Source organism: Chroicocephalus ridibundus, chromosome 8 (genome assembly GCF_963924245.1).
Source record: "Chroicocephalus ridibundus chromosome 8, bChrRid1.1, whole genome shotgun sequence".
Taxonomy (NCBI): domain Eukaryota; kingdom Metazoa; phylum Chordata; class Aves; order Charadriiformes; family Laridae; genus Chroicocephalus; species Chroicocephalus ridibundus.
In genome coordinates, this window is record NC_086291.1 from 43,184,393 (window position 1) to 43,206,691 (window position 22,299).

General features: G+C 38.2%; 1 protein-coding gene across 50 annotated transcripts in view; it reads left to right on the plus strand.

The window, feature by feature from the left end:
• RBFOX1 (RNA binding fox-1 homolog 1) overlaps positions 1–22,299 on the plus strand; it is a 908,679-nt gene that overhangs the window by 756,517 nt on the left and 129,863 nt on the right. For all 50 annotated transcript variants that reach the window (XM_063342862.1, XM_063342866.1, XM_063342858.1 and 47 more), the window contains one exon: positions 10,611–10,853. In XM_063342862.1, the coding sequence (XP_063198932.1) occupies positions 10,611–10,853 (243 nt within the window). The remainder of the gene's footprint in view (positions 1–10,610; positions 10,854–22,299) is intronic.

Consider the following 22,299-nt stretch of genomic DNA (forward strand, 5'->3'; position numbering starts at 1 on the left):
CTGAGGCAGGAAGCCAATCTAGCTGTTCCTTGTGCCCAATGATATTTTGATAGTCATTTTAATCTTAGAAGTAAATAACATTGGAGAGCATGTTCCATCATTTCATTGCAGTGCCAAAAAACGGATGCTGCTTTAATTGGCATTAAACAAGATGGCATTGCTGTGTTAGTTGGTCCTTGCAGCTCAGGTTGTCTATGTTCCATCAGAAATGACAAAAAACTTTTGGTGGAAACTTTAAAATTGAACAGAGGTGGGAAATGGGCACTGTCTGTGGTAAAATAGTTAATTTCTAGATTCTTTGTATTTTTAGTTTTTCTGAAAATTTAAAGAAGAGAAACAGCAGAATGGTGAATTTCTTAATTACAAAATTGTATTCAGCTCCATTGAAATAACTTAATTTTAATCAAAAGTTTGTGGGCGTGAAGATCACAGTTCTTGTCTCTTGCAACTGATAAGTGTGAATTGTGGATGTATTGAATTCATAAATATTCTGCCAAATTTTTTCAAAATACCGGGGCCAGACATTTAAAACCAAAAATTCTGCCTACTGAAAAGTTACAGGTAAAATGCAGAATATATGCAATTTCCACATACGTTTGGACGTTATTGCATGGTATCTCCATGAACAATGCACACATGAGTAGGGATTTTTTTTTTATGGGAGGAAAAAAAGGGAATAATAGAATTTCATTTAAATTTAAAAGTTTTATGGTCTATGAACAATCCGCTTCTAAGGGCAAAACACAAGGCACTTGCTATTTAATATAGATTACGTTTCTGTGTTTTAATACCTTTATTATATACAGACTAAAGCTGAAAGGGGTTCAGTGAATGTCCAATGAACTGCATTCCTCAAACTGTTATTCCATGATGCCCATGGTGCAGAACTTTGCACTTTTCCGTCTTGAACTGCATAAGGATTCTGATTCCCCAGTCCTCAGGTTTATCAAGGAGTCCCTGGATTGAGGCTCCATAGTTTAGTGTTACCTGTAAATTTGCTGAGGATGTACTCTTTCTCATTCTCCAGGTTGTCGAACAGTGTAAGACCCAGTATTGACCCTAACATATTCAACTTACTACTGGGCTTCAGTCAGACATTAAACTGTTGCTCTTAGAGCCTGACAGTCCAGCCAGTTTTCCATACGACAGTCCAGCTCGTCCTTCCTCAGCTCTCAACCGGGAATGCTATGGGAGACAGCATTAAAAGCTTTATTGCAGTCAAGGCAGGTTGTATCTGGTGCTTTAACTTTGTCTGTGTAGCCAATTGGTTTTGTTTTTTGAAGGCAACCAGGTTGATCAAGCGCTATTTTGCCCTGAAAAATCCATGTTGACCATTTCAAATTACCCACGTCTCCTTTGTGTGCTTGGAAATGGATTCTAAAAGGAATTCATGCTCCATGATCTTTATGTACCTTACTATATAAAATCAAACTCTTAAATTTACCTGGTTTAAACAAAATGAAACAAAACAACTCCCACTAGTTCATTTGGGACAGTTTTACAGTAATCATTATTGCTTAACCTGGCTAGTTCAAGTGAACTGGCTTTTAAAGCAGCCCTGTATACTTTGATGTTTGCAAACGAATAGCTAAGGAGGTATGATCTTCGGTCAGTTTTGCTGCTGGTAATAACTGATTAGGTACACAGGAAACTCTGATATGGTTTCTCCAGAAGAAAAGACCTTCAGTATGTTGTCTCTGCATGTGACTGTGTAGGTTCACCACTTTCTATTGCAAACAAAGTGATAAGTCCGTTAGGAAACCAACTGAAAAAGCAGTTTATTTGAGATGCTCTGGATGAGGCAGCATCTGTAAATTGGGAATAACTTGTGTAACTATTAACCTCAGCTAGATTAAATCGCCCAATTTAGACACTTTTAAAAAACACAGCTGTATCCAATCCCAACCTCCTGAGAAATTCAACTAGTTTTTCAGAGTAAATTGCAATTGAGATGTTGAATTCTACTTTTAAACAAATTTTAAATGAATAATTTTAGCTATGTTACAAGAATTTTTCAGATTTCTAGAAATGATCTGGCTGTCAAAAACGATACACCTGCAGCTGGTTTTGATTGCTGTTCAGTTCCCCTCTGCCAGCTCTAATCTTTTGCAGTGTTCAATCCTTGAGCAATAAGGTGGCATTTAGAGAAGTTTATTGACTCAAATTCTGGAAACACTTATGTTTGTGTGTAAGTTACAAGGTAGGAATAGTCTCAGTGGAGTCTGGAAGAAAGGCTTACAAAGCACGATGCGGGGTTGCGTCAAGACCAGGCATAGTCCTGCTACACAAGCATGGTTCATCGCCCGGGCTAGTGTATCTGGCTTCTCAGAAGCGCTAGTACATCCTAGTAGAACAGTCTTGCCAATGCATCTCTGCTGCTTCCACTGCTTGAGCTATGAATAATATTTTTGTCTGCAGTTATAAAAGAAGGCCCAATGGCTCTTGCTTTGCAGACCCGCAGGCTACGTGGTTGCAGTGCGTGTTTCTTTCCGTTCATGCACAACACCAGTTGTGCTAGCTCCGAGATGTGTGTTGGCTAGATTGTAAGAACAGACTGATGTTTTTACTCTTTCCTGTAAAGGCCTGTAATTTACCACTTGGTCTATGTTGCCTTCATTCTTGCAAATTGAGAGATTTAAGATTATTAAGAAATGATTTCTCAGGACAAAATCATTTATGTCAATATAGCATAATATACGTCTGCTGCTTTGTCCTTTTTCTCCAGTTCCCGTTGATTGTTTTTTCAGTGCATTAACCTCTCACTTCTTTTGTCACAATTACTTGTGAACTGATACACTTCAAAAAACTCGTATCTTCAATCAGTATTGCAGTAAAAAAAATAATAAAAAATCGGCTTTTTCTACCACTTCTTTAGGTACTGAAAAATAAGAAAACGGATATACTAGCCTTAGGATGTGGCAGTGATTTTTCAGTAAATTAATATATAAAATAGAATAAAATTTCATTTCAGTAGAGAAATTGCAGATAAAATTTGAAATCTTATATGCCTGTAGTAGGTATTGTTTTAAAGGTGATGCAAAGGCAGACAGAAATACACCTTTCTATGGAGACGTAGATGTCCCGGCAGTGTTCCTCTACATGTGGTGAAAATGGTGACATTTGGCAGAAAATTAAGACATTAATAGTTCATAACATTAATTTGCATTGTTTGTGAAACTGTTCTTGGCTTGCATGCACTGTAGTGATTCCCACTTTCACACTGCTCTGGCTGTGGATTAAACAAATGTAAATATATTTTTCTAAGAAAGCATTCCAAATCCATCTCAAAGAATTGAGCTGGAAGTTGTAGCTAGTCTCTTCCTTGTCAGTAAATCCTTTATGAGGAAAGTCATTGAATAGGATAAAAGTATAAAATCCATTTTGAAGCTGTTCTGCTACTGTTGAAACCACATTGAATCATAGAATAATTTAGATTGGAAGGGAACTTCAAAGGCCATCTAATCCCAACATCCTTTTTAAATCAGGGGTAACTACACAGATCAGGTTGCTCAGGGGCTTGTCCAGTTGAGTTTTGAAAGTAAGATGCCACAAACATTCTGAGCAGCGTGTTCCTGTGCTTGATTTCCCTCATATTTGTCATTTTATTCTTTATAGCCAACCAGAATTTAGCTTTCTGCAATGTTTGACAGTTGCTTTTTGTCTTTCACTCTGTACCTTTGAGAAAGGTCTGGTTCTGCCTCTGTAACCATCCAATAAGTTGGAAAAGATGCAATTAAGTTGTCTGTTAGTGCTCTCTTCTGCAGGCTAACCCAGCTCCCTCAGCCTCTCCTCATGTGTCGTGTGCTCCAGCCCTCCAGCTGTCTTAGCAACCCACCTCTGGACTCTCCAGTTTGCAAATATATCTCCTGTCCTGGGGGACTCCAGACTGGACATAGTGTGCCAGATGCTCTTCCACAAGTGCTGTGCAGGGAGCCATGACCTCTTTCCTCCACCTGCTGACTATCCTTTTGCTAACAGCCCTCTGTGTGGTTAGCCTTTTTTGTTTCAAAGGCAGACTGCTGATTCCTACCTAACTTACTGTTCACCAGGACTCTCACACATCCCTTTCTGCAGAGCTGCTGCCTCCCCAGTCAGTCCGCAGCCTGTACCAACGCATGGCGTTATTCTGTCCCAAGAGCAGGACTTCGATCAGGTTCTTGTCAGCCCATTCCTCTAGCTTCTTGAGACCCCCGTAACTGCCCCCCCCCCCTTTGCTTTCATGCATGAACTTGCATTCTGACACTTCATACAAGTCTTTTATGAAGGTCTTCAACAGTTTGGGACCTGGTCTTGATGCCCAAGGGATGGCACTCATAGCTGACTGACAGATTTCTAAATGTTGACTGCTACTTTCTTTAAAGGCCAGCATTCCAGGCAGCTTTTTATGCACCTTATATGTTGTCAATCCAATCCTTTTTTTTTTTTTTTCTTTTTTTCCTATTTGGGTACGAGGATGCTGCATCATCTTCTTCAGTATGGTCCAGTAAAGGTGTAAAATAAGATTAGGTGTACTTTCCTATATTGCCTTGTGGGAAAGGATAAGCTCCTTTTATACCTTTCTTTTGAAATGTTTTAAAAATCAATTCTCATTGTGAAAATAAATTGTGGATACACCTGCTGAATACTCCAGATTCTCTTCCTATATGGGTCTTCAGACAATTTTGGAGACTTGTCTTTTCAAAATGTGATGTAAAAATCTTCCCGTGTATTTATAAAAGGAAAATATTGGTTGACTGAATAGAAGGTTGAGCTGTAGTTGAAAAGACCTGTATAAAATACCAAAGAGTCAGAGTTGGAGAAAGGGAGGGATAGGCAGAAAACTTAAGTTAAAAAACCAGAAAGATTTAGGTGGTAATGTGGAAGCAAAACAAATCAATGTGCCAGGGTCACGTCCATTTGGGCCATTGAGAATAGCAGGAGAAAGAACTGTCATGCAGGACGAGGAAAGCTAGTGTAATAAATCACAGCGTCATAAAAGTAGTAGAAAGTTTCAGCAGTGACAAGTGGAAAGAATGAAGGTGTCAGAGAGAATGCTTTCTTCATGTGTCTCTATACATCCATAATACTGTGTGGTCTTGAATGCAGGCAGGAATTCAGACTAGGACTTAGTTTTTGGTAAGTTGCTTGCTGCCTTCTGTTAAATGTAAGTAAATGTATATAACCTAGTTACTTTGTAGGGTGTTTTGACATTTCATTAGTTAATCTGTTCCATACTTCAGGCACTGACACAAAATGAACATTTCAGTTTCAAATGTATACGTAGTGGTAGCAAGACCACAGATTTTTACTGGAATGTAGTGTGTTATATGTGAAGAGGACCAAAAGTGAGGTTTTTTTTCTGTGATGGAGAAAAGAGGTGGTACTTTCTTGCAAAGGTAGTAAAGAAATTCCCCTTTGCTTACTTACTATTACCTTTTCCCCTATGCTTTCTGAAAAAAACTTATTTTGCATTATCTTTCTTACTTTTGAGGATACCCTTCTTTTGGAACGAGATTGGTTTTTAAATGAAATCTGAATTTGGCTCTGTACTGAACCTTCCAAAAAAGCGAGATGGCTGGAGAATTCATTTTGTATGATTGCAGAAGCAAATGATCTGAGTCAAGTGGCCTGGTCAGATAATTAAGCTACAGCAGAGAAAGCTCGCAGAGTCAGTCAGTTGTGATTATCGGTCCAGTGTGGTTGGATGTCTGATTCCTTCTGAAAAATTTGAAGTGGCTGCTTTTATTATCATTAATAGGGGAGTGCAAGCAACAAATCTGGAAGAATTACACTGCCGCTTTAAAGAAATCCAATATATTTCAGTCGGAATGTAAGTTTAACAATGAATTGATGACTGTTTATCTGCTGTTCTGCCCACCCCCTAGAATTTGAACATTTGTAAAAATAATTCCCACGTTATATATTTGCCCTGTTTCTGAATTCCTGTGTCTGTAGGTAGTCTGCGACAGAGCGGCAATAAATGTGTGTTCTTTGGGGCTTAGTTTTTGATTTGTTCTTTCTTTACTATGTGATTTAATTAGAAGTTTAATAACTTTAAAACTACCTCCAGAGCATCTAGGAAAGTTCCTTTAATAGTCAAGCATTAAGTTGCTTAAAGCGCCTCACAGAACTAAACCTTGGAAGCATTTCTGAAATATTTCCCCTGCTAAGCAAGAGGGATGTCATGAAATGAAACAAAAAAGGAAACAATATTTCATTTGTGTGGAAGGAATAAAGTACATTTAATCTAAAACAGGCGAGTTCAATATTGATGGTTTACTTGTGGAGTTCAGCAATTTTAAAATAGAAATCTTATTGGTATTAACTCTACCACATGTAGGATGAATTAATCACATAGAAATGCACACGTGTTACTGAACATCGTAGCTATCAAAATGCCGAAGCGCTGGAACTTTAGGGGGCTTTGTAACTTCGAACACAGCCGCCTTAATTTTAAAACAAAAATGTTCAGCTTCCGGCAACTTAGATAGTAGCATTTCTAATGTTTTTTAAACAGCTATTAATGTAGTCAAGCTGTGTTTTTTCTTCTTCTGTGTGTAATCATCTGCTCAGTGGTGCACTCCATAACTAGTAGCAGGAGACAGAGGAGTGGCCTGCTGTGATTGATGGGGCGAGGCCCAGCAAACTGAAAGAGTCCCATCTGGATTAGGTTTTGGGAGCAGTCAGATGTTGCGAGGGAGGTCAGTAAGCCTTGCCTTAGCTCCCCCTCCTTCAACACCCCGATCATCCACACTCGTGCACACATTACATTGCTCACACGCCCTCATCCATAATTGATGCTTGCTTTGGGCAGATGCTGTATGGCCTGGGACTAGAGCAGCTGCTAAGTTTATGGAGAATAAAGGGAGCAGGATGGTACAGCAGGTATTTTCACTTTTATTTTCACTTGAAACTCTTGATTTTAGTCAAGCCAGGGCATTTCTTTTATCCAGCTGCACCGCTGCATGCCAGGCTTCTGAGATGTGTTTTGTTGTTTAAGTCTGAAGGAGGGCAAACAATGGCGGTGATTATGTATCTCTGCTGTGCTTGATGTATCTAACTGAGCCGTTCTTATAACCAGCAGGTTTACAGAGTAATGTTGCATTTTTCTTCTTTGTTTCCGTGCCCTAAGGACATGATGCAGTTTGCCTCATTTAACTACAGTATGAGAGGCTTTCTCTAAATGTGAAATATCTCTTGCCAAAGAAACAAAACGCACCAAACAGAAAATAGAGTAAAACAAACAATAAACTGTTAGTTTGACTTTAAAATGCAGGCAAGCAGAAAGGTTTTCATTGAATACATTTTTATGCTACAAATGTGTTTTTAAAAAGGAACACTGCATAAGTAATGTTTTCTGTGCTCTGTCTTTTGTGTACAAACATAACAAGCTTCCTTTATTACGTTTTGACACTTTTCATGCGTTTCTTAATTATGAAATCCTTTCAGAGCAGAGGATGCTGAAAAGGCATGTTGAGATCTGAGATACTAGCAGCATTTTAAATTCTAAGCTTTTCTTCAAATGGAGCGATATATATGGCATAGGAGCGACTTCACTTACCTGCATCATCGGAGTGCTTTCTTTTTTTTGTTCTTTAGACTTCAGCATTTAACCAGAAAGCAATAAATTTGATTTTATACACTGCCACGTAAAGCATATTTTTCAGTTGAAATGTGGTTTTCATTAAAACTCAGGCCAGAACATTTAGCAGAGCCTGACTGTCTGCCATCCTTTGTTCTTCTTTCTGTTGCCAACAACTACTTTATTAAAAACCATGCACAAAGTGAGCATTAAGGGGTCATTTAATCGTAAAGATACTTCGAACTGAGTCTGAAGGGACAACCTCTGTTTAGCCTCTCATGCCTCGGTTGTGTATTAAGCGATGTCTGTGTACTGTCATCTGCAGTTTGGAGATTACTCTAATACCTGAGTTCATAGGCTAATTTAGGATCAATATTTCCTGTTGCTTTTAGGGCCACTTCGTATTTTCAACTTAATGCATTAGATCTATTATTTCCCTTATTCATTTTAGTTCACTGTATTTTAAAGGGCACAATAAAGGGACATTTCAGGTGATTGTATTTAAAGAATTTCTGGTTCTTTAAAATCTATTCAGATGTATCTGACTTTGGCATAGTCTGGGGTTTTCATCAGCCACGTGTATAGACAAATGCGTGCTGGTTGACAGTCCATTGTTCTTGATATAAATTCATATTCTAAACAGTAAGCTGTTGGCTTCATACCCGTATAAGTAGTAAAGAATATGTTTATACATACATGCTTTTATACTACATTGTCCTACTGTGTCTATTGAATTAATTGTGAGTCATAAATTCATGCTACTTTTAAAGGCTAGGAAATGCTACAGTAGGCACCTATTTTAAGAAAACAAAGCCTTGACCCTTTGTTTTTTACTTCCTTGTGGTGTCTGGGTTCTAAATAAGTGATCCAGACCTCAGCTTAACAAGTCTAGTGAAAGAGGTAGAAGAGGCTCGGCAGCGTGAAGGTGCTGGAATTGCCAGTGCAGTTTGCCATTTTAGGGTAAATCTAAACAGTGAATGGTTTGGAGTTGCTGGTAAAAAATAATATAAAAGTTCAACCCTCTTAATTAAATATTAGCTGTAATTAGCACTAAGTGTGAATGCTTTGAATATTGATTAGGGCCTCATGGAACTGCTTTCATGTTAATGAGAAACAGTGGGGGTCTCAGTAACATCTGGTTTAGGACTGAGGTGGTATAAAAAGCTTTAGATCAAATGCACCTGGACATTAGCCCTTGGTCCCTTTGTTGCCATTATTGTTCTTTTTTAACAGCTGCTGACTCTAATGCCACGTTTAGCATCTGACATGAAGGAACAACTTAAGGACGAGCAGTAACCAGCTACTGTGTTTCAAAGCCAGCACAGTGAAAATGCTGATACAGGCAGAAGTTCCCTTTGCTGTTCGTTCTTGCCACTTGCTGAAGTCCTTCCTGAAAGAGTTGATTAAAAAGTTTAAGGTCCCCTACCTCCCTCACAATTTTTAAAAATACTTCTTTAACATTTAATAGATGTCTCTGGTGTAATTGAGTCATTGCTGGGTTTTTCTTCATCTGGATTTATTTTTTTTGAATAGTGAAAATATTAGGTAAAAGAAATAAGAAGGGGACCTTGCCATTTTAATATAAGACGGTATAAGTATACATTTACAAGAGTTTTTAACCTCCACTGAAATTTAAACAGGGCAAGTTTCAATGCAGCAATAAGCTCGGAATGATTGTAGATATAGGCAAATGAAACTTCCTGACTTAACCCTGTGAAGTAGGTAAATGTCACTGTTTTCATTTGATGGTTGAATGAAGCAATGTAAACTACTTGCTCAAGGCCATACACTAAAATAGTAGCAAAGATGGGATTAAAATTAGGGAGGGTTTGATTGCTGATAAAAAGTTTTAACTTTTTAGGACACACTGAATGCCTTTTACAAAGGAAAAATTAATTTTGCCTTCCAAGTCTGCCATGTACCGAGGCTTGTTCCTGTGCTGTGATTTTGCAAATTCATAAAAGCTCTTGAGTTTGGGACCACTTCAGGTCAGAGAACTGATGTTTGAATTAGCTGAAATCGGCTGGAAATGTCCTTAAGCGCAAAGTGCAAAAGAATGTCTTCTATTCATCCAGCCTATTTTGAAATGAGGAAGTCAAGGACTGATGAGCACAAATAAGCAAAATCCCTACAATAGTATTTCCTCCCTTGGGATTATTATTATTTGGTATGAGCAGAGCATTTAGTCAGAAGTCTCTAATTGATAAAATAACATGCTTGAATATCCTTTATTATGTCGAACGTAAAGATGTATCTATCTAAAAAGAGATGAGGGTATTTGTTTTTAATTGTATAAGCTTATTGTAATATGAAAATGACATACTATTGTCTTCAAATTTAAAGCCTTTAAAGTTCTTAAATCTATTTCGTTTGGCAGCCTACAATATAGAATTTTTCTTTGATGTTAAGATTTTGAACTGATGCATGTTTGCATTCAAATGTTTAATATTTTGATTTGATCTCATTATTTTTTTGCGTTTGTGACATGCAGTTGCTCAAAATAATGTACCTCAAAGTATTTCTGAAAGTCTCGTAGAGCGTTATTCGTATAAATATTTTCTCTATACTGTTATGATAACAGCATGCACCCAAATCCTGCTCTGTGTATAGGTTGCACGTATTGTGTTCTGCAAATGGTAAGTCAGAGTGGGTCACGGAGTGTGGGCTAACCTTACCTGAGCTCTGTGTTGGCAGTTGTGCTCTGCAGCCTTTAGAATAAACTGCGCTTCGGCCCTCTTCGTTGTCTGAGTTGAGGCATTAGTTCAGGTAGATTTCTCTGACCATTCCTAGTTAAAAAATAGTCTACAGTTATCTAGAGAACAGCATATTTGTTTGTCTAATTACAGTAAGATTGAATAGGGTTAGCAAAATGGATTTAATGCAGGCAAGAAATTTTCTCCTCAGGAAACAAACACGGTGCCTTTTCGGGCCAGCAATCTTAGCAGAGTATTGTAATCACTTTCTGCGTTATGTGTGTGGGATCATCACTTATTTTCTCTTACGCCACATTTCTTCTTCCTTTTTTTTTTTTTTTCTTTGATTTTTACAGGGTAATCAGGAAGCTACAGCACCTCCTGACACAATGGCACAGCCTTATGCCTCAGCCCAGTTTGCTCCACCTCAGAACGGCATCCCTGCAGAATACACAGCCCCACATCCACATCCAGCTCCAGAGTACACAGGCCAAACCACTGTTCCAGAGCACACGTTAAACATGTACCCTCCTGCGCAGACACACTCTGAACAGAGTGCAGCTGACACAAATGCACAAACTGTCTCCGGCACAGCCACAGTAAGTCAAGGTTTCAGCTATTTCTAAAGCAGTGTGTTTCAAGTTGTGTGTATTTATTGATAACATTTAGTCTTACGTTACGCTTACTTGGTTTGCACTTCATTTGCATTCGGGTTACCATTTCAAGATTGAAAGTCTGTCAAAGTTTATCGTTGAACTAGGAGAATATAATTTTGCTGCTTTTGGAGCCTGTTAGTTAAGTGTGGGAGCTTTGTAGAATTTGTAGTTTCCTTTTCTACAGTATTAGACAAAATGATTAATAGCAAGCCCATGAATCATATAATAAAGTTTGACTAAGTCCAATATAGAAAAACATTGCAAGAGTGTTTGTGAGCATTCATTTAGGAAAAAAACCCACGCCAAACCAGACTAATTTTGTTATTTTTAATGACTTCTGTATTTTTGACACTTATGAGTAGTTTTTCATAGAAGTGTTCATTGAATGATACTGTATTGAAATTTCTTGCGGAACTGTGTGAATGAGTATTGTGAAGAGCATGTCTGTAATACTGTATTTTCTAGGGAATTGTTTATGCAGCCATTACCAAAGTTGCGTGTGGATCTGTGTTCAACAGGGCGGAAATGATAGACTTTCCTTCTATTTGATTTATATATGAAGTTCTGAAGTGCCATGAATTATGCAAGAGACTCCTTGGATGGCCCTACCTTGTAATTTAAGTCACAAATTTCACACATTGATAGTTTAATGCTTCTGTCTTAATTCTAGATTGGGACCCAATATATCCCTTGCCAACAGCTGGCAGATTTCTGAGCCACCAACCACTTGCGTTACAGAACAGAAAGCACGCTGCAATTTGAGCATGTGCTCGAAACATCTCTCCTAGCTGTCCTCATCCTTGCTGCAACCGTACTCCATAGCTCATCTTACCTCCCCTTCCTCCCCTGGCATATATCCAGCCTGCAAAGTTCCATGCATTAGGGCAAGAGGAAAGGGAAAGCATGTTCCCTTAAAGGAGTTGTTCTGAAGATTTCTATTTATTGCCATGTCACTAATTCCTTTATATGGGTATGAACAAGAGAGAAAAGGAAGAGCAACAGCAAAAGAGTATTCCTTGGTATTATCATGGAGATGTCCTTGTGAAGTAATTACGCAGTTTTGTGGTTTATGCGGTAAAATGTTTCAGTCCTTTTATTTTTGACTTGGTAACTTTTTATTGCCCCGATCAGCCCTTTGTTTCAGTAGTGTGAGAAAGTTTCAGTGGAAGGGTACCCTATTTACCTATTTCTTATAGTATTCTTTGCAGCTCTACAGTGTCCCGTCTTAATTAATCTCTTTGCTTCCTGTTTTTTTCCAGCTTTTTAAATTTTCTTCCATAATCATTCTTGATTGTTGTCAGATTCTTGTCATATGCCACTGTCATTGGTTTAGAGCAGGAATCCTAAGCTGAACAGATACTCCAGAAGAGACTGGATGTTGACTAAAAACATAGTCTTTCCTACTGTCCCTGTCTCATTCAAAATCATTCTATGATTTTGCTTGCTCTCTTGACCACTGCTGCACACTGAGCATCCACTGTGATGCCCACCTCAGCCTTTTCATATTTTGAAACTATTGGTTTCAAAACTGTTTGCTGTTCAGTTCTGAAGTAAAAGACTGTCAGTGCTAAAATCAATGGTAAACCACCTGTTGATGCGAGTGGAACAGGAGCGCATCCCTCATCATTTATTGCATTCAATTTATTGTGTTTCCTCACCCCCTTTTTGATTTTTCAGTTTGAAGACATGTTAGTCTCTTTATCAGAAAAGTCAGGTATGCGTTTTTCCAACATCTTCCATGGCAAAGACTGATGAAAAATAATTTGGATTGTTTGCAATGCCCTGATCTTCTTCAAGTGCTCTGTTCAATCCAGCTCTCGCAAATTCAGTGATTCCCTTGAAAGTTTCCTGCTTCTGATATACTAATAGTATTGTTATTTGGTTTTGTATCCTTTGCTATCTGCTCTTTTTATTTCCTTTTTGCCTTCCTAATATCCAACTTATATTTTACCTGTCATACGCTTTCTCCCTTCTGGTTCCACTTGGAGTGAATTTCCATTCTCTGAAGAATAGCGCTTCAATTCCACTAACCTTTTGTATTTGGGGAATATAGTACAGTTATTTGCTCTTTTTATTATGGATCCTTTTCTTGCCTTCCTCTTTCCTTTCTTACAGAGGAATGCACATAACTTTTTGAAGTAGGTCCCATGCTGTTTATAAAGAATTAGATATCCTTACTTTTGACTTTAGGGTATTTTTAAGAAAGGGGATTTTGTTTGTTTTTAAAAAGATTTTTTTTTTTCTAAATTGCAATGTTATATTGAAAGTTGTGGATACTATCCCTCCCTGGAGAGCAATGCATTGAAATTGCAAGTTTGCAAGAAGTGCGTATCTATGGATTTACATTGTTCAGAGTAGCTTTGACATTTAACATATTACTCACCAGTTAGTTTTACAAATTTACAGTCAAATATTGTTTGCACAATTAAATTATGGCTACATAGATCTAAAATCTGTTACGCAGTATCTCATTAGCATTGCACTTAACACACTGTAGAGGCATTATAAATAGGTATGTGCAGATGGATCTCAGGCAGATTTGACGTGGACTTTGTAATATTGTGAAGATCTGGCTGTGTACATTTCTCTCTAGCTTTAATAATATATGTTTTTATTATGAAACAGAGCTTCAGTAGTATTGTGTCAATGTTGTAACTCCATGTGGTCTTTATTGTTGAAGGAAAAAAATTATGTTTCTTTCCAGTTCCTGCTAGCTTTCTCAATAGTTGGTTTCCAGTCTTAAAGAATTATAAGTGGAATTGATGTGGGGACCTAGTGCCATTTGTTTGGTAGGTTCCAATATTTTTACATAGTTTCCTTTCATATTATATGCATTTAAAAGAAGAATACTCAATTGATCAATCCATTCACAAAAGAATACTGTTGTGATTAACGTAGATTAGAGAAGTTATTGGAGGGAAGACCAATTTTTGAATTTTCTTATTCATACGCGTATTTATGTACATGTGAAGCTGGATATACCACTAAAAATGGATCTTAAAATTTTGAAATATGAAGCCAGTATACTGACGGGCAATTACCTAATTTATAGAACTACTACCAGAAGTGACTTAACCTCATCCATGAAGGACTTCATTGATGCTGAGGCTAGATGCGTACCCCAGCTTTCTCTGTGTGTCCCAGTTTCTTTCTTTTTGTCTGAAAGAATCATATGCTGAAGCTAGAGCTCACATTGGGTCTAATGCAACCTTAACCCCAATAAAGATACAAATAACAAAGATAAAAGTAAAAAGGATCCATGCAACTTCTCTTGAATCCTTTACTGCAACACAGAGTGTGATCCTGGAACCTCCATCAGTATCCCCATTTGCTGCAAATTGAACAAGATTCCAATCATCAGTTTTATTACAGGTCTGCAATTTTGTGCCCGGTAGAGTGCTATTAATATAGAAAGTCTGTAGACTTGATTTCCTTATGAGCAGACTCCATAGGCTTAAGGAAAGGTTTCCTATATTGTCTTTGGTCATTCAGAGCCTTCTAAAATGGGTGTAAAGTACTACCAAGGCAAAAAGACAGTGCTTTAAACTGACTTTGAGTTGGTGTGGGACATTAATGAATACAGCCTTACAGGATATATAGTGTTTTCTATATGCTGTGAAAGCAGACAGATCTGATCAGAGAGAATATATGCTTTTCTTTGATTAAAACTAGAATATTTTATTCAGAACTTAATACGAAGGGATCCTTTTTTTTCCTCTTGGATTTTACTTTTTATAACAAAACATTGCACGGACCCTTTCGTACCTTGAGCTTCCCCAGGAAGTGTGCATAACATCTGAATATAATGCTCTCACTGTCTTTTATCATTTGTGGCACTGACTTTCTGTGGACTTCCAACTGGCGTCTACTGGCTGGGCATCTACCCTGTCAAAAACCTTACCATTTTCCTTGCACTTCTCTCTTAATTTAACTCCAAAGTTCTTTTCAGTTAAGAAAGAACATTTTCTTGCTTGCTTTTGCTTGAATTGACGAACAAGCACTTTGAAAATTGCAATTAAGGAGTACAGAATGTTCTGGTATTGTGAAGATTTCACTTTTCTGCATGTTATGCTTAACTAATTCAAATATAATTGAACAGTCATTCATCTAGCAGTGCAGACATGGGATTAGAAATGCTCTTGTACTTCCAAAAATTGTATTTCCTAGTGAAATTTTTAATCTATTCTTTTGATAAAATAGTGTAAAGCAGTATTCTGTTAGGGTTAGTATTGGTCATAAGAGGTGCTTAGACAGTATATGTGTAGGGATTGCTATCTTTGTATTTTGATGCTATGGAACAGAAAATGTACAGGATGAAAGGGGAGTAAATGTTTAAAGCCAGGATGATTTAGCTGAAATAATATAAAATCATCTGTAAGTAATAAAATACTGTCAAAAGTTACTTTCATTCTTCTCTGAATAATACAGTTTTCATCTTTTTGGATCAATATCTTTGTTTAATCAAGGAAGTAGTCCCTCTGAGGATATGCATAATCAATACTCATCCAGTACTGGGTTATTTAAGTGCTGGTAGACTTTTGGAGTTGCATAGCATCAAACGTGCTTTTAGTCATTAACAAAAACAGTAAATTGCTTCTTTCAAGAAGGATGGATCAATGATAAGCGCGTTACAAAGTTATGGTAAAAGTAATATGTCTGACGATTTTGCAGAGTGGGTTTGAGTGTTATGTTAAATAGTTACATATTTTAAAGGATTTTTAAGTAAGACATTTGATCATTTTATGAAATACAAAACCACCTTTTAGCTGTCTGCATATATATATGCAAATGTATTGTACATGTATAGTGCTGGGAGTAAAACTTGTGCAATTTTTGCCTGTGGTTTTTATGCATGACTTCTGTTGATGTCAGTGGATATGTAAATACAAAGGGCATTAACTGGGCACGTGTAAGAAAGCAGGTGAGAGTAAAGTAAATGTGGTTTCTCTAGTGATTCCTATTCTAAGTGTATTATACTGGTAATGGAAGTAAATATCATGTTTGTAATAAATGCTTTGTGTTTTATGTGTGTGAGTGCTCTGCTCTAAACTTAATTCTACTTTTGCATTAGAGAAAACTTGAAGTTCCTGTGCAGCGTTTCTGCCTTGGACTGTGACTTAAGCAGACTTCACAAGCTGAAAAGCCTTGATAAGCTGTGCACTTGGATAGGAGCCCTCGAGGGAAAACGCAGTTTACTTGGAGGAGTATTGGTGACTTGGTGCATAGTGCTTTTCTGTCTAAGGTGGCTCCGAGTCAATACCCCGCATGGCGTTAGGAGGTGCAGTGCTGCTGAAGTCCTGTAGAAGACACGTAGTGCAGAGGTGTGGGTTGGCTGGGATCACTGGAGATGATGAGGTATAACGTAACTCCTCTGTTACGACTAAATTTCAGGTTGGCTACTATGAAATTTCTCCTGTAGCATCCACTGAACTTGATACTCTTGTGTGTGAAAATAATTGATATATAGATACTAGAAGTCTGTTGTTACAGTTGCCCTGCTTTACCTTGAAATTTTGTATATTCTTTGAGATGTAATGATTTGTAAGTTTGGTGGTTTCTTTCCTTGGTGTTAATTCTGTCCAGGTTTGTACATTTTTCAGTCGGGTTGCAGAGGCCATCTCTTCATCTAGGGATTTGTGAAGGCTTAGAGATACTCCGAGCTGAAAAATTATTTACCATGTTGAACTTGGTTGTTTTGGGGAAGAGAAAGATATACAACTTATGTTGATTTTTCTTGTACTGACTTCTCTGTTGCACTTTTTAATTTGGGTAAGAAAACTGACAGTAGGAAGCGTTTATAGTAAAGTGCTTTAGTGCATTGTCTAAGCCTGCAGGTGAATAAACTGTTACTACCATTCTCTGCAGCATATTTCTATTTTTTTGTTAGCTCTTTTTCCTGCTCTGTTCTTTATGTAAGTTATTGGTGGAAGTGATTATTTTTTTCCCCTTTTCCTTCTTTTCTCCCTCATACTTCATACTTTTTCCCCTTCTTTCCTACCATTTCTTTCCTGGTCTGTCCATCTCCTGGGCTGTGGGATACTTTAGGTGTTTCAAGAAATTCTATATGATATTAAACAGTGGGCTATATGCTACTTGGTTTAGAGGTGTCTATCAATTATTCTTACAACAGTGTGTAGTTGAAAAAGAGATGTCTAAACCAAGTTCTCTGTAGTTTGCTGGTTCATGGTGTAACCATGGTTGTGCTTGTTAGCCTTGAGGTAAACTTCCTTGCAGTCCAACATACCAAGGGACAGCGAGCGGGACACTTTGCAGTGCTGCTGAGCGAGCTCAGCTGGTGTTATCCTTGCCTCTGAATATTCTGCTTTCGCCTAGTAGGTTTTCATAGTGCACCTGGGATGTGGATCCTGGAACTGCCTCTTGTGGCTTGGGAAGAAAAAGCGAGTGGCTTGCCTCTGTGTGTAGCTGTCTGGAAGGCACGCAGAGCGGAATTACAGTGCAGATAACCATGTCAATCATTTCTCTAAATAGTGGCACTCGGAGGACTCTGCTCCCCCTGCGGAGGAGCTGGGAACTTTTCACCATGAAGCGGCTGTCTTGCAAGTCAGATTTCCCCATGGATATTTTTTATTCCCAGCTGCTATCAATGACCCATTTTTTATTCTTTTTCAGTTCCATAGTTTTGACTGTAGAAGTTTGCCACCAGTGTGCTAGGTAGTTGATAATACTTTGACAATCGTTACAGCAGTGTTTATTCATCTAAATCATACCCTGCTGGTGTGGGCTATTGTATCAGCATGGTATGCTATTTCATTTATACTACATATTATATTTGGTCCCAACTGCTTCTTGAAGAAAATACTTCAAGGAGCTTTTTTCAAGACCCCGAGCGCTTCAGAGCTGCAGAAGCAAGCAACCCGGTCCAGCTCCTACTCTACAGTGAAGAGATCAAAACTGACATCCCAAATAGATAACACAATGCTGTGCTAGTTTGGTGAGGCACAGTAATGACTTGTGATCAGAGGCATTATTACTTCTAAGAGGCTTCCTTGTCGAGAGCCCTGCGTGTAAACTTTGTAACTATGCCCCACGTGTATTTCTTTGCTTATGCTAAGGAATAGCAGGAACATATTGCTCATTTTAGCAGCTGTATGTGTCAGTGCGTGCTCTAAAATAGATTCTTCGCAAGGATACACAGAACCTTAAACCCACTGTTCTCTATGATACCGTTTATAAAGCTCCTGTTCGCATACTTAGTTGTTTTGCTTGGTGAGAAGGTAACTGCCTTTTTTTCCTGTGTTGCTGAGTTAACTTAGGCTTTGCTCCCAGCAAGTACTTGTTCTGCGAGCGGATATGAGGTGTGAGGCGAGCAGCCAGTCCGCTGCCAGTAGCTGTGCCACACTGCGTGCTTATCAGTGGGTCTTGTGTTCTTCCAAATCTCAGTAACTGATCCTCCGATTTAGGTATCACATCAGCTTCTTTTTCCTTTTGATTATCATAGCAAGAAGGGATTGCAAATGCGATATTGAAACAGAAGACAGAACAATGATTATTCTGGAGTTTTTTGAGATATTGTGATTTTAACTTCTTCTCATGATTTTTGAGTGCTTGAAATTGGTGAAGTAGTAAAGCTGAAGCTCCTCTCCAAAACAAAAAAAACGCACCCAGGATAAAGAGAGCAATTACGCTCTGTCATTTCTAGTCATGTTTGCTCAAATAAACTAGCTGAATGCCATTGAATACCCCTCTGTGTGTTCATTGCGGGGCAGACTAACAGTTCTTGGATCACTTAAGCAGGTAATTCCAGCCAACTCTAAGGCAGATTTAAAGCAGAAAACATTGCAGAGGTTTTTTCAATCACATTGTCAAGCAGAGATATAGTCATATCACTCCGACTTGAAAAGTTTCTTCTAAAAAGCATTACCAATTAATTTCTGATTTGCCAAGTTTAATTGACCAATTAAACAATTTAAGATTTTCTTCCAGCTTGGCCCTGAAAGAGTAAACAATATTGGTTTTTTGAGTTGCCTTGTACTTCGCATCGTCTCTTGGGCTCTTCACTTCTCGATACCAATTCTTTTATGTTAGGTTATTGACTTTTTCTTCTCTCTATGCAGTCTCAGTAGCCGTGGCATCCAAATGCTTTAGCTGTGCTTCGGGTTCTGATGTATTGAGAAAAACATTTGTTGCACATTTTGCTGAATAAACTGAGCATAAATTTCAAAGGGGATCTTGGTATGATGAAATAGCTAATTACAACTTACTTCGTATTTGACCTTCTGCATCTTTGCTTCACATTATAACATGGTAATTAAAATTGATCCTTAAAGGGGGATTTTTTTTTTTGGTGAAAATTAGCTCTCATTTTCATTAAATACAGGAGTAGCTGTGCCAGGTTAGGTAAGACTAATGATGTTTTCCATTCTCTTGTAATTGGCATGCAAATGATAGTTAATCGTTTGCAACTTTATCAGAAGTTGTCGATTCCTCCGTGCACCAACTCTTGTAATTGCAATATAAACTTGTGTATTGCCTGGAGTACTTTGTGCAGTGGCATGAGGAGAATATGTGTGTGACATCCGCAGGTCCTTCCTTGCAAGGAACTGGCTCTCGATTAGAGAGGTCAGACTGGCCAGGCAGCACAGGTAGAAGGAAAACGAACAAGGTTTGTAGTGAAAAGCTATGAAGATCATTTGGATAGGCTTCCTCTCTTCCTCCTTAAATCATAAGGCTGAATTTCTATTAATGTGACAGTCTTTGCCCAGGGTTACACAAGAGCTAAACTTGCTCTCCTGCATGACTACATGTGGGTCTCAGTTGAGGATGGCTTAGTGGCTTATTAACCCCCAACCCAACATGAAAATATTTTTTTCAAATCCTGTTTATACTCTCAAGCTTCCATTCCTCTCCCACACACCTATCTCTTCAGCTTTCTCACACGCCCACCTACCTACCCACAGAATTACTTTAATTAAATGTTACTCATCTGTGGGCTTACTTACCACTTCTCCCTGCTTAATCTGCTCCCGTTCTAGGGTCAGCACGAAAGTGACTCGATTCAAACATTTAACTTTGCTATCCATCAATATTAGAAAGACAGTAGCAAGGCATGTCGATCTGTCTTGGTTCAACTTTCAAGCAGTCGAATCCATGTGTAATTTTGAAGCTGCTTTATGGTCTACCAGTGATGTGACAGGGCGAAATACACACGACAGGCAGAAGTGTGCCGAAGACCATTTTCTTACTAGCTAGATACTCGTTCAGGAAACGGTCAGAAGTTCTTCCTTTCAGACTTCACCAAAAATGGAATTAGACTGAGATAATAGTTTAGCACCCATGTAGTGCTGTGTTTGGTCTTTCTGCGATATGCAGAAAGATTTGTGTGGTCATTTTAAATGGCACAGATCTAGACTTTAAATGGCCAATAATTTATTAATTGGGGAAGTAGGTCAAAATTCCAGATGAAGGGATCAGTGAGTAACCTGGGGTTTTTTTGGTCTTGAATTAATCCCACATATATATATGGCAATTTCCTTACAAACGTGTGGCGTGGAAATAGTAATCTAAATGTCAAGATTCTTGCTGCGATTTGAGGAAGACCAGAATAGCGGTGGGTTTTTTTCTGTCCTGGTTCTACTGGAAGATACGAATGCAGCTAGGAGGTCCGTTCAGGCCATTAGGCTATAGGAGACGGACTGTGATTATGAAAGCACGTATGCCTCTGTACTGTAAACTGCAGGTAACTTCTCTTTAAAATTACTAATAGCAACATAAGATAACTGCCTTAGTGAATCTGAACTTTTTAATATGTAATTTTCAGATTTTAATATGAGCATCGCTGTTTCAAGAAAACTATTTCTTACTATTCTTATTACTATGCTTTTCTGACTTCTGTTAAAAAATTGCTTTAAAATATATTCATAGCATCAATAAATTAGAATAATAATACATGTACAGATCAGTATCTTTATTTTAAAAATTCAGGTACTCTTAAAAATAAATTTACTCTTGCTGTCATAGGTTTTGTTCCCAGTTAAGACACTTTATACTTTGCATTTGCATCTTGTAGCTAGACACTATTTAAAATCATGTACACATTTGATAATCAATTTATTAAAATATGCATTTACGGTAGATTGCCTCTACTAAAACATTACCTGCAGTTCTCCCACAGCAGAAGCAACCCCCTGTTCTGGTTTCTTCTTTGTGGGAAACCTACTGAGTTGTTCTGTGTAAAATTGAGGTGCTTTCATGTTGCTATGTGAGCAGTTGTTTATTTCAGAAAAGATAGTGACAACTGATTAAAGTATAACTTCATCTCACTGGAGGTTTTTTTGAGATGAGTAGTGGCCATGTGCTTTGTGCTTTTTACTTCTGTGATTAAAGGTGAACATTTAATTACTTACTCGGAACTTGCAGGGATAGAGAGTAAATATTTCCTAATATACTGAGAAGGCTTTATATATGTATATAAAATAATTGTTAATTTAAAAAAAACAAAAGAATTGCATAAATACAAAACGCGCCTCTTCTTTTGCTTGCTTCTTGTGTGCTTTTAATCTTTGTGTGCATTTTAGTTGTTTTGTCTTCCTTTTCATCTTTACAACACTTTATTTTCTTTTTACACTCTTCCTCTGATTTTCCTTTTATGTTATTTTTCAGTACACCTGCTTTGCCTCTCCTTCCTGTTTCTTCCAAGTTTTTGCTCATTCCAAGATTATCTAGTAATTTGCTTTCATATATCCCGCCCCCCCTTCCCCCCCCCCCCCCCCCCCCCCCCCCCAGCAATAGGAGTTAAAGCCAGCTACCATTGATTTTAATGTGGCATGGAGAAAATATGTAATCTTCTGACGGGAATATATAGTTGATGTGAAGAACATACAGGAATTCTCTGGTATTTCTTTATCTAGACTGTTGCATCTTGCTGGTTCTAGATGTTTTTTCAGATGGTATCCCATGCAGTCATGTTGTGGTATCAGCATTAACAGGCTGCCTTTTTTGATTTAGAAAAGCCTCTCCCGGGCTTTCTAAGAGAGACCTCTCAGATCATCTACTACTCCTGCTTAAAGCGCTTTCTGCATATCCTCTTCCAGCGGAGACCTCTCTAAATCTCACCCACTGAAACAGTTGCTGTTGATCTTCTCTTCCCTTTCTGGGAACTGCCTCTGAACTACAGTCAGAGTCACCCCAGTATACAAATTCTGAGATGCCCATTTAAAATCCATCTCGGAATGGCAGGAGAATGTGTAAATACTCTTCAGGTCCTTCACAGCTGCAGCAACCAGTTCTGTAAAAAGGCTTGTGAGAAGTAGGGGATCGCGGAGTGCCCGTGTGGCAGCTTCTCATCAGTGTCTGCCATGAGGTCTAATAACACCTGCAGGTGCGGCCGGCAAAGAACATGAAACTCTCTATCGATGGAAGAGAGAACTTC